The sequence below is a fragment of the Tachypleus tridentatus genome, chromosome 3 (genome assembly GCF_004210375.1).
Source record: "Tachypleus tridentatus isolate NWPU-2018 chromosome 3, ASM421037v1, whole genome shotgun sequence".
NCBI lineage: Eukaryota > Metazoa > Arthropoda > Merostomata > Xiphosura > Limulidae > Tachypleus > Tachypleus tridentatus.
In genome coordinates, this window is record NC_134827.1 from 114207359 (window position 1) to 114219800 (window position 12442).

The 12442-nt window shown below is 32.6% G+C and overlaps 1 protein-coding gene across 6 annotated transcripts in view; it reads right to left on the reverse strand.

The window, feature by feature from the left end:
• Window positions 1–278: 278 nt before the first annotated feature.
• Window positions 279–12442, reverse strand: part of Uch-L5 (ubiquitin carboxy-terminal hydrolase L5) — a 33494-nt gene continuing 21330 nt past the window's right edge. For 2 of the 6 annotated variants that reach the window (XM_076496331.1, XM_076496327.1), the window contains 6 exons: window positions 8671–8737; window positions 8369–8468; window positions 7207–7299; window positions 5451–5549; window positions 1841–1880; window positions 279–556 (listed from right to left, as the gene is read on the reverse strand). In XM_076496331.1, coding sequence (XP_076352446.1) covers window positions 519–556; window positions 1841–1880; window positions 5451–5549; window positions 7207–7299; window positions 8369–8468; window positions 8671–8737 — 437 coding nt within the window. In that variant the 3' untranslated portion in view covers window positions 279–518. Of the gene's footprint in view, window positions 562–1722; window positions 1881–5450; window positions 5550–7206; window positions 7323–8327; window positions 8469–8670; window positions 8738–12442 lie in introns of those variants that run through there. The other 4 variants (XM_076496330.1, XM_076496329.1, XR_013026720.1 and 1 more) reach the window with 4 other exon arrangements.

Sequence of the window (12442 nt, forward strand, 5' to 3'; positions counted from 1 at the left end):
TTGTGCCCACTGCCAGTATCTAAGCCCAGAAGTTTCAGACTGAACCAAGAGGCGTGTTTTCTTGTAGAAAAGTCACGTCAAGCTATCTGTTGGATCTAATAATGACTCGTTACCAAGATACAATTTTTGAGACTGAATTAAACGAAGATGTGTTAAGGTGTCTAGTTTCGTGTTTCTATACCAAACAATCATTGACTGTTTCTATGTATGAAACAAAACAGTTAAAGTGTACGAATGACCGTTTCTTTCTCAAAGAGAACAAAGGTTATGTTTCAACCTTATTTTAAGATGTTTTTATTTATTTAGATTTTAAAAAAGCTTCCAAGTTTTATTTTACGATTGACTAAAAGTCAAACATAACCATAAAAACTGATATATAACAGCAATCTTTTAAAATAACAAACGGTGAACTTCTGTAGAGTTATGGAGTTCATGTGAAGTGAAGAACACTGATTTCATCTTCATGAAGATTTATTAATATTCCAGCCTTTCTAAACCACCACTTTAGTTCTCAACATTTAAAGCCCTCTCTCTGTATGTACACATCTTCCTTTATCTATACTGCCAGAAAGGTAAAATGTTTGACGGTGTTATAATGATAAATTTTTGTTGCACAAAAAAACAGACGTCAAGAATTTTACAAAAACCAATTACATTATTAGTTTAAAATGGAATATACTGATGATTGAAGGTGACAAACTCTGTTATAAATTTTTTTATAGCTGAAATCAATACACAGTTCTGTGCACAAACACATCTCAAAATTATGTAAAAAACATTTTTTGCATAAGATATTATGGAATACTTTCAAGACCAGCTTGTTGTGATATATAATGGAGGGAGAACTAGCACGAACTTTAAAACAGTTCTGTTTGTCATTTCCTGCTACAATCAATCTTTATAAAAACAGTACTTTAAACGGATAAGTTACAACTTATTACAGACAGTAACTCCAGTCCCGATTCCTAGATTTCCTCTCCGTAATCTCGAGCAACCTAATTTTGTTAACACTGACATAGATATTTAAACACAGAAAATAAAAACCCTGAGATAAACTGTAGTTTGGGTATTGAACAACAATTAATATAACAGTTTTATATATTAATGTTCACAATAAGAATCATCACAACAGTCAAATGGAAAGATAATAATCTGTTTCATTTAAGTACCAACAAACAACAAATCCTAATACAAAGTATCAGTACCATCTACAACTTTAAACCAACATCAAAGAGTAAATGTTGGATTACGGAGACAAGTGAAAACACACAGTGCTCAACCACCCGTGATGACGAGAAACCAGCTTGAAGTAAAAATGTATCTCAGGATGGCTGGTATGGGTATTAATACTTACTTTTATCAATAAAGCAGAGAACCTAAAGATGGCCTACAAAAATCAAAACACTGTTCTTTGTTTTATTAACACCCGTACATTAGTACTGAACCACATTTTGTTAAAAGAGTGTTCCCATCAACGTTTAGTAATAAAGATTCTAACTGTTAGAACATTCATCATACCACATTACAACATGCCCACAAAGCCTATCCACAGACTAACCTTAGTTAACACTAATATTAGATCACAATATTCAATGTTTTCAGTGAAAAAAACAACAGGTGTATCTCAAACAGTAATACTGTCACTGTGGAAGGCTTGAATAAATCATTTAGAGACCACTGACCATCTTGTTGACTTGATTGTTAAAAGACAAACACTTGGGACATGTTTGAAGAATATATTTATTGTTTAAATAATACAAAACATTCTGACTAACGTGTCTCAAGTTCTTTACCTTTCTCATTCTGTTTCTTTCTAACTAACGTGTCTCAAGTTCTTTACCTTTCTCATTCTCTTTCTTCTCAAAAGACTTTTCTTTGGCCTATAATAAATAAACAGATATCTGTAGTCCAACTTTATAAATAAAATTACAGATAAGACAACCACACAAATAATAACAACAAATATTTATTTTATTCTAGCAGAGTTTATTAAAAGTTAAATTATTTCTGTACATAAAACACTACAGTCTCAGACAGACGTGTCTCAGCTTCTAAAACTTTACGACAGTTCAAAACTGGTGTCAGATATAAATATAGTTCCACCACAGTACCCTTCATTAGTTTTATTGGACAGAGAGTTCTACCACAGTACACTTCATTCAGGCAGTTTCACTACATTACAGTTTTATTGGACAGAGAGATCCACCACAGCAGACTTCATTCAGACAGTTTCACTACATTAGTTTTATTGAACAGAGAGTTCCACCACAGTACACTTCATTCAGACAGTTTCATTACATTAGTTTTATTGAACAGAGAGTTCCACCACAGTACACTTCATTCAGACAGTTTCATTACATTAGTTTTATTGAACAGAGAGTTCCACCACAGTACACTTCATTCAGACAGTTTCACTACATTAGTTTTATTGAACAGAGAGTTCCACCACAGTACACTTCATTCAGACAGTTTCACTACATTAGTTTTATTGAACAGAGAGTTCCACCACAGTACACTTAATTCAGTTTCATTACATTAGTTTTATTGAACAGAGAGTTCCACCACAGTACACTTCATTCAGACAGTTTCACTACATTAGTTTTATTGAACAAAGAGTTCCACCACAGTACACTTCATTCAGACAGTTTCACTACATTAGTTTTATTGAACAGAGTTCCACCACAGTACACTTCATTCAGACAGTTTCACTACATTAGTTTTATTGAACAGAGAGTTCCACCACAGTACACTTCATTCAGACAGTTTCACTACATTAGTTTTATTGAACAGAGTTCCACCACAGTACACTTCATTCAGACAGTTTCACTACATTAGTTTTATTGAACAAAGAGTTCCACCACAGTACACTTCATTCAGACAGTTTCATTACATTAGTTTTATTGAACAGAGTTCCACCACAGTACACTTCATTCAGACAGTTTCATTACATTAGTTTTATTGAACAGAGTTCCACCACAGTACACTTCATTCAGACAGTTTCACTACATTAGTTTTATTGAACAGAGAGTTCCACCACAGTACACTTCATTCAGACAGTTTCATTACATTAGTTTTATTGGACAGAGAGTTCCACCACAGTACACTTCATTCAGACAGTTTCATTACATTAGTTTTATTGAACAGAGAGTTCCACCACAGTACACTTCATTCAGACAGTTTCATTACATTAGTTTTATTGAACAGAGAGTTCCACCACAGTACACTTCATTCAGACAGTTTCACTACATTAGTTTTATTGAACAGAGAGTTCCACCACAGTACACTTAATTCAGTTTCATTACATTAGTTTTATTGAACAGAGAGTTCCACCACAGTACACTTCATTCAGACAGTTTCACTACATTAGTTTTATTGGACAGAGAGTTCCACCACAGTACACTTCATTCAGTTTCATTACATTAGTTTTATTGAACAGAGAGTTCCACCACAGTACACTTCATTCAGACAGTTTCACTACATTAGTTTTATTGGACAGAGAGTTCCACCACAGTACACTTCATTCAGACATTTATATGCAAAAACGGCTCGTTTGGGTTGAGAAATATTTTACATAGAAGAGCGAACAATGTTTCGACCTTCTTCGGTCATCATCAGGTTCACAAAGAGAGTTCCACCACAGTACACTTCATTCAGACAGTTTCACTACATTAGTTTTATTGAACAGAGTTCCACCACAGTACACTTCATTCAGACAGTTTCATTACATTAGTTTTATTGAACAGAGAGTTCCACCACAGTACACTTCATTCAGACAGTTTCATTACATTAGTTTTATTGAACAGAGAGTTCCACCACAGTACACTTCATTCAGACAGTTTCACTACATTAGTTTTATTGAACAGAGTTCCACCACAGTACACTTCATTCAGACAGTTTCACTACATTAGTTTTATTGAACAGAGTTCCACCACAGTACACTTCATTCAGACAGTTTCATTACATTAGTTTTATTGAACAGAGAGTTCCACCACAGTACACTTCATTCAGACAGTTTCACTACATTAGTTTTATTGGACAGAGAGTTCCACCACAGTACACTTCATTCAGACAGTTTCACTACATTAGTTTTATTGGACAGAGTGTTCCACCACAGTACACTTCATTCAAACAGTTTCACTACATTAGTTTTATTGGACAGAGTGTTTCACCACAGTACACTTCATTGAGACAGTTTCACTACATTAGTTTTATTGAACAGAGTTCCACCACAGTACACTTCATTGAGACAGTTTCACTACATTAGTTTTATTGGACAGTGTGTTCCACCACAGTACACTTCATTCAGACAGTTTCATTACATTAGTTTTATTGGACAGAGTGTTCCACCACAGTACACTTCATTGAGACAGTTTCACTACATTAGTTTTATTGAACAGAGTTCCACCACAGTACACTTCATTCAGACAGTTTCACTACATTAGTTTTATTGGACAGAGTGTTCCACCACAGTACACTTCATTCAGACAGTTTCATTACATTAGTTTTATTGAACAGAGTTCCACCACAGTACACTTCATTAAGACAGTTTCACTACATTAGTTTTATTGGACAGAGTGTTCCACCACAGTACACTTCATTCAGACAGTTTAACTACATTAGTTTTATTGAACAGAGTTCCACCACAGTACACTTCATTCAGACAGTTTCATTACATTAGTTTTATTGAACAGAGTTCCACCACAGTACACTTCATTCAGACAGTTTCATTACATTAGTTTTATTGAACAGAGTTCCACCACAGTACACTTCATTCAGACAGTTTCATTACATTAGTTTTATTGAACAGAGAGTTCCACCACAGTACACTTCATTCAGACAGTTTCATTACATTAGTTTTATTGAACAGAGTTCCACCACAGTACACTTCATTCAGACAGTTTCATTACATTAGTTTTATTGAACAGAGTTCCACCACAGTACACTTCATTCAGACAGTTTCACTACATTAGTTTTATTGAACAGAGTTCCACCACAGTACACTTCATTCAGACAGTTTCATTACATTAGTTTTATTGAACAGAGTTCCACCACAGTACACTTCATTCAGACAGTTTCATTACATTAGTTTTATTGAACAGAGTTCCACCACAGTACACTTCATTCAGACAGTTTCATTACATTAGTTTTATTGAACAGAGTTCCACCACAGTACACATTGAGACAGTTTCACTACATTACAGTTTTATTGGACAGAGTTCCACCACAGTACACTTCATTCAGACAGTTTCACTACATTAGTTTTATTGAACAGAGTTCCACCACAGTACACTTCATTCAGACAGTTTAACTACATTACAGTTTTATTGGACAGAGAGTTCCACCACAGTACACATTGAGACAGTTTCACTACATTACAGTTTTGTTAGAGTTTTACCACAGCACATAGAAGCAGTAAACACTTACTTGTTGGTATCACAACCAATACTCACCTTCTCAACTAAGGGAACCAGTTTACCTTCTTTTGCTAGGGTTATCAACAACTCCATTATCAGTGGTAAGTAGTTGTGTTTCCTACGGGTATTCTCTGTCTGCAAGAAAAGTAAGATGTTAATTTCATCACAACAACTACAGAGTAACATTAGATCATACATCACAACTACAGAGTAACTTTAGATCATACATCACAACTACAGAGTAACTTTAGATCATACATCACAACTACAGAGTAACATTAGATCACACATCACAACTACAGAGTAACATTAGATCACACATCACAACTACAGAGTAACATTAGATCACACATCACAACTACAGAGTAACATTAGATCACACATCACAACTACAGAGTAACATTAGATCATACATCACAACTACAGAGTAACATCAGATCATACATCACAACTACAGAGTAACATCAGATCATACATCATAACTACAGAGTAACTTTAGATCATACATCACAACTACAGAGTAACATCAGATCATACATCACAACTACAGAGTAACATCAGATCATACATCACAACTACAGAGTAACATTAGATCATACATCACAACTACAGAGTAACATTAGATCATACATCACAACTACAGAGTAACATCAGATCATACATCACAACTACAGAGTAACATCAGATCATACATCACAACTACAGAGTAACATTAGATCATACATCACAACTACAGAGTAACATTAGATCATACATCACAACTACAGAGTAACATTAGATCATACATCACAACTACAGAGTAACATTAGATCATACATCACAACTACAGAGTAACATTAGATCATACATCACAACTACAGAGTAACATTAGATCATACATCACAACTACAGAGTAACATTAGATCAACATCTGAACATTTCATGATAACATTTACATCACAACTACAGAGTAGCATATCAACATCTGAACAATTCATGGTAACATTTACATCACAACTACAGAGTGACTTGATATCAACATCTGAACAATTCATGGTGACATTTACATCACAACTACAGAGTGACTTGATATCAACATCTGAACAATTCATGGTAACATTTACATCACAACTACAGAGTAACTTGATATCAACATCTGAACAATTCATGGTGACATTTACATCACAACTACAGAGTGACTTGATATCAACATCTGAACAATTCATGGTGACATTTACATCACAACTACAGAGTGACTTGATATCAACATCTGAACAATTCATGGTGACATTTACATCACAACTACAGAGTGACTTGATATCAACATCTGAACAATTCATGGTGACATTTACATCACAACTACAGAGTAACTTGATATCAACATCTGAACAATTCATGGTGACATTTACATCACAACTGCAGAGTAACTTGATATCAACATCTGAACAATTCATGGTGACATTTACATCACAACTGCAGAGTAACTTGATATCAACATCTGAACAATTCATGGTGACATTTACATCACAACTGCAGAGTAACTTGATATCAACATCTGAACAATTCATGGTGACATTTACATCACAACTGCAGAGTAACTTGATATCAACATCTGAACATTTCAGGATAACATTTAAATCACAACTGCAGAGTTACTATAAACAAACATCTGAACATTTCATGGTAACATTTACCTAAGAGCTAAAATTCTTTTCCATCAAAGAAACTGAGGATAATAAATGAGACTTTGTTAAAAGCATATAAAGAGGGCTACAGTAAGGTCTTATAACAGTGGTGTATTTAAAGAACTCACCTTATATTTGTTCATTTTACTTTCTTCGTCAGCTATCATGTCATGTATTTTGTTAATTTCCTGCTGAAGTTCATCTGTTTCCATTCCACCAGACTAGTAGAAACAAAATTTTCAAACTAACAATAATTTTACTTCATTTTATGTCATTCAAGAAACATCACTTTGGCAAATTATGAATGTTACTTTAAAGGATCAGACAACAAAACATAACATCAAAAAGCATCATAATGGTAAATATTGAACAGATAGATTAGAGGGACACGAGAAATGTGCTTTTGTCAATCAAATTGAATGAAATTAAATCGGTAAATGATACCTAACAAATGTCAATCAATATAGTTAAGATATGCTTTCTTATCTGGGACCACTGTTAATATAGTTACAGTGTAATTTGGTTACCTAAACCTGGGGTTAATATTGTAGTTTGGCTATGAAGAACTAGGGTTAACATTTTTACAATGTGCTTTGGTAATGTGGTAGTGGTGGGAGTAAAGGTACACACATGGTACAGATCAGCACACGTGTGTAGAAATACACAACTAACAAACGTTTATTAACTACCCAACTTTGAATGTCTACTGTTTACAAACTCTCTACAAACACTTACGTAACTATACAACAGATAATGTCTTGTTTACAAACTCTCTACAAACACTTACATAACTATACAACAGATAATGTCTTTTGTTTACAAACTCTCTACAAACACTTACGTAACTATACAACAGATAATGTCTTTTGTTTACAAACTCTCTACAAACACTTACGTAACTATACAACAGATAATGTCTTGTTTACAAACTCTCTACAAACACTTACATAACTATACAACAGATGTCTTCTGTTTACAAACTCTCTACAAACACTTACGTAGCTATACAACAGATAATGTCTTGTTTACAAACTCTCTACAAACACTTACGTAGCTATACAACAGATAATGTCTTGTTTACAAACTCTCTACAAACACTTACGTAGCTATACAACAGATAATGTCTTTTGTTTACAAACTCTCTACAAACACTTACGTAGCTATACAACAGATAATGTCTTTTGTTTACAAACTCGCTAGAAACACGTAACTATAGAACAGATAATGTCTTCTGTTTAGAAACACTTACATAACTATACAACAGGCAGTCTTCTGTTTACAAACACTTACTTCTAGTTGACTAGTCAGATCTTCAAGTTTTCTCTGATAAATCATTTTTCGGTCAGAGATAATAGCCATAAGGTTGAAATGTATCTCTCCTTCATTGTATCTAAAGTAAAACAATACCACTTTATTGTAAAACAAGGTTCTATGTATTGAAGAAGATATGTAGGTATAATATTCTGTTCTTTATAAATGACAAGAAACGTAAATATAAATATTTTCCACCACACAATTTAAATCACTTTAAATAAAAAAGATTGTATGCTGTAAGCTAACAAACAAACCAATAAACATACACAGTTACTCACTTTTGAATTCGTTTCTCAATAACTGGACGAACTACATCCAACCAGTCAGTTGAAGTTGGAATTGGACCTGAATAAATCGTTATATAATTCTGGTAAAACCTCTAAATTACATAGCATGTGACATACTAATATTACAAGAATCAACAGAGGTTGATGTGATAACATTACGAGAATAAACAGATACTGACATAATAACGTTAAGAAAATAAACAGATACTGACATAATAAAGTTAAGAGAATAAACAGGTACTGACATAATAAAGTTAAGAGAATAAAGAGGTACTGACATAATGTTACAAGAATCAACAGAGGTTGATGTGATAACATTGAGAATAAACAGATACTGACATAATAACGTTACGAGAATCAACAGGTACTGACATAATAACGTTACAAGAATCAACAGAGGTTGATGTGATAACATTGAGAGTAAACAGATACTGACATAATAACATTACCAGAATCAACAGATACTGACATAATAAAGTTACTAGAATCAACAGGTACTGACATAATAACGTTACAAGAATCAACAGGTACTGACATAAAGTTACAAGAATCAACAGATACTGACATACTAATATTACAAGAATCAACAGAGGTTGATGTGATAACATTACGAGAATAAACAGGTACTGACATAATAACGTTACGAAAATCAACAGGTACTGACATAATAACATTACAAGAATCAACAAGTACTGACATAATAACATTACAAGAATCAACAAGTACTGACATAATAATGTTACAAGAATCAACAGATACTGACATAATAATGTTACAAGAATCAACAGATACTGACATAATAATGTTACAAGAATCAACAGATACTGACAATAATGTTACAAGAATCAACAAGTACTGACATAATAATGTTACAAGAATCAACAGATACTGACATAATAATGTTACAAGAATCAACAGATACTGACATAATAATGTTACAAGAATCAACAAGTACTGACATAATAATGTTACAAGAATCAACAGATACTGACATAATAATGTTACAAGAATCAACAAGTACTGACATAATAAAGTTACAAGAATAAACAGGTACTGACATAATAACATTACAAGAATCAACAAGTACTGACATAATAACATTACGAAAATCAACAGGTACTGACATAATAACGTTACAAGAATCAAGAGGTTCATGTGATAACATTGAGAATAAACAGATACTGACATAATAACGTTACGAGAATCAAAAGGTACTGACATAATAACGTTACGAGAATCAACAGGTACTGACATAATAACGTTACGAGAATCAACAGGTACTGACTTAATAATGTTATGAGAATCAACAGATGCCGGTGTAATAATGTTACGAGAATAAACAGATACTGACATAATAATGTTACAAGAATCAACAAGTACTGACATAATAACAGTATGAGACAGGTAATAGCATTATGAAAATAAACAGGAAATAATATTACAAGAATCAACAGATACTGATACCATCCTTCTAATCACACTAAAATAAAGGTAACTTATGGTGTTATACAATTTTGAAAAAACTTTAGACCAAAACCTTTTATACAAAATTCCATGATAAATTATAATTTAGAAAGTGTAGAATGTACCATAGTAAAAATAGTATTTGAAGCACGATAGTAACAGAACAAAGTGCTTGTGATACTATGATAACAATATAAAGCCTTTCAGGTATTAAGGTAACAACACAAAGTATCTGTGGTACTATGATAACAATATAAAGTGTTTCAGGTATTAAGGCAACAACACACAATATCTGTGATACTATGATAACAATATAGAGTATTCCAGGTATTAAGGTAACAACACACAATATCTGTGATACTATGATAACAATATAAAGTCTTTCAGGTATTAAGGTAACAACACAAAGTATCTGTGGTACTATGATAACAATATAGAGTATTTCAGGTATTAAGGTAACAACACAAAGTATCTGTGGTACTATGATAACAATATAGAGTATTTCAGGTATTAAGGTAACAACACACGATATCTGTGGTACTATGATAACAATATAGAGTATTTCAGGTATTAAGGTAACAACACAAAGTATCTGTGGTACTATGATAACAATATAGAGTATTTCAGGTATTAAGGTAACAACACAAAGTATCTGTGGTACTATGATAACAATATGACGTGTTTCAGGTATTAAGGTAACAACACAAAGTATCTGTGGTACTATGATAACAATATAGAGTATTTCAGGTATTAAGGTAACAACACACAATATCTGTGATACTATGATAACAATATAGAGTATTCCAGGTATTAAGGTAACAACACAAAGTATCTGTGGTACTATGATAACAACATAGAGTATTTCAGGTATTAAGGTAACAACATACAATATCTGTGGTACTATGATTACAATATAGAGTATTTCAAGTATTAAGGTAACAACACAAAGTATCTGTGGTACTATGATAACAATATAGAGTATTTCAGGCATTAAGGTAACAATACAAAGTGCTTGTGATACTATGATAACAATATAAAGTCTTTCATGTATTAAGGTAACAACACAAAGTATCTGTGGTACTATGATAACAACATAGAGTATTTCAGGTATTAAGGTAACAACACACAATATCTTTGGTACTATGATTAAAATATAGAGTATTTCAGGTATTAAGGTAACAACACAAAGTATCTGTGGTACTATGATAACAATATAGAGTATTTCAGGTATTAAGGTAACAACACAAAGTATCTGTGGTACTATGATAACAATATAAAGTGTTTCAGGTATTAAGGTAACAACACAAAGTATCTGTGGTAATATGATAACAATATAGAGTATTTCAGGTATTAAGGTAACAACACACAATATCTGTGGTACTGTGATAACAATATAGTGTTTCAGGTATTAAGGTAACAACACACAGTATCCATGGTACTATGATAACAATATAAAGTGTTTCAGGTATTAAGGTAACAACACACAATATCTGTGGTACTATGATAACAATATAGAGTATTTCAGGTATTAAGGTAACAACACAAAGTATCTGTAGTACTATGATAACAATATAGTGTTTCAGGTATTAAGGTAACAACACACAGAATCCATGGTACTATGATAACAATATAGAGTATTTCAGGTATTCGGGTAACAACACAAAGTATCTGTAGTACTATGATAACAATATAGTCTTCCAGGTATTAAGGTAACAACACACAATATCTCTAGTACTATGATAACAATATAGTCTTCCAGGTATTAAGGTAACAACACACAATATCTCTAGTACTATGATAACAATATAGTCTTCCAGGTATTAAGGTAACAACACACAATATCTCTAGTACTATGATAACAATATAGTCTTCCAGGTATTAAGGTAACAACACAAAGTATCTGTAGTACTATGATAACAATATAAAGTCTTTCATGTATTAAGGTAACAACACACAATATCTGTGGTACTATGATAACAATATAGAGTATTTCAGGTATTAAGGTAACAACACACAATATCTCTAGTACTATGATAACAATATAGTCTTCCAGGTATTAAGGTAACAACACAAAGTATCTGTAGTACTATGATAACAATATAGAGTATTTCAGGTATTAAGGTAACAACACACAATATCTGTAGTACTATGATAACAATATAGTCTTCCAGGTATTAAGGTAACAACACACAATATCTCTAGTACTATGATAACAATATAGTCTTCCAGGTATTAAGGTAACAACACACAATATCTCTAGTACTATGATAACAATATAGTCTTCCAGGTATTAAGGTAA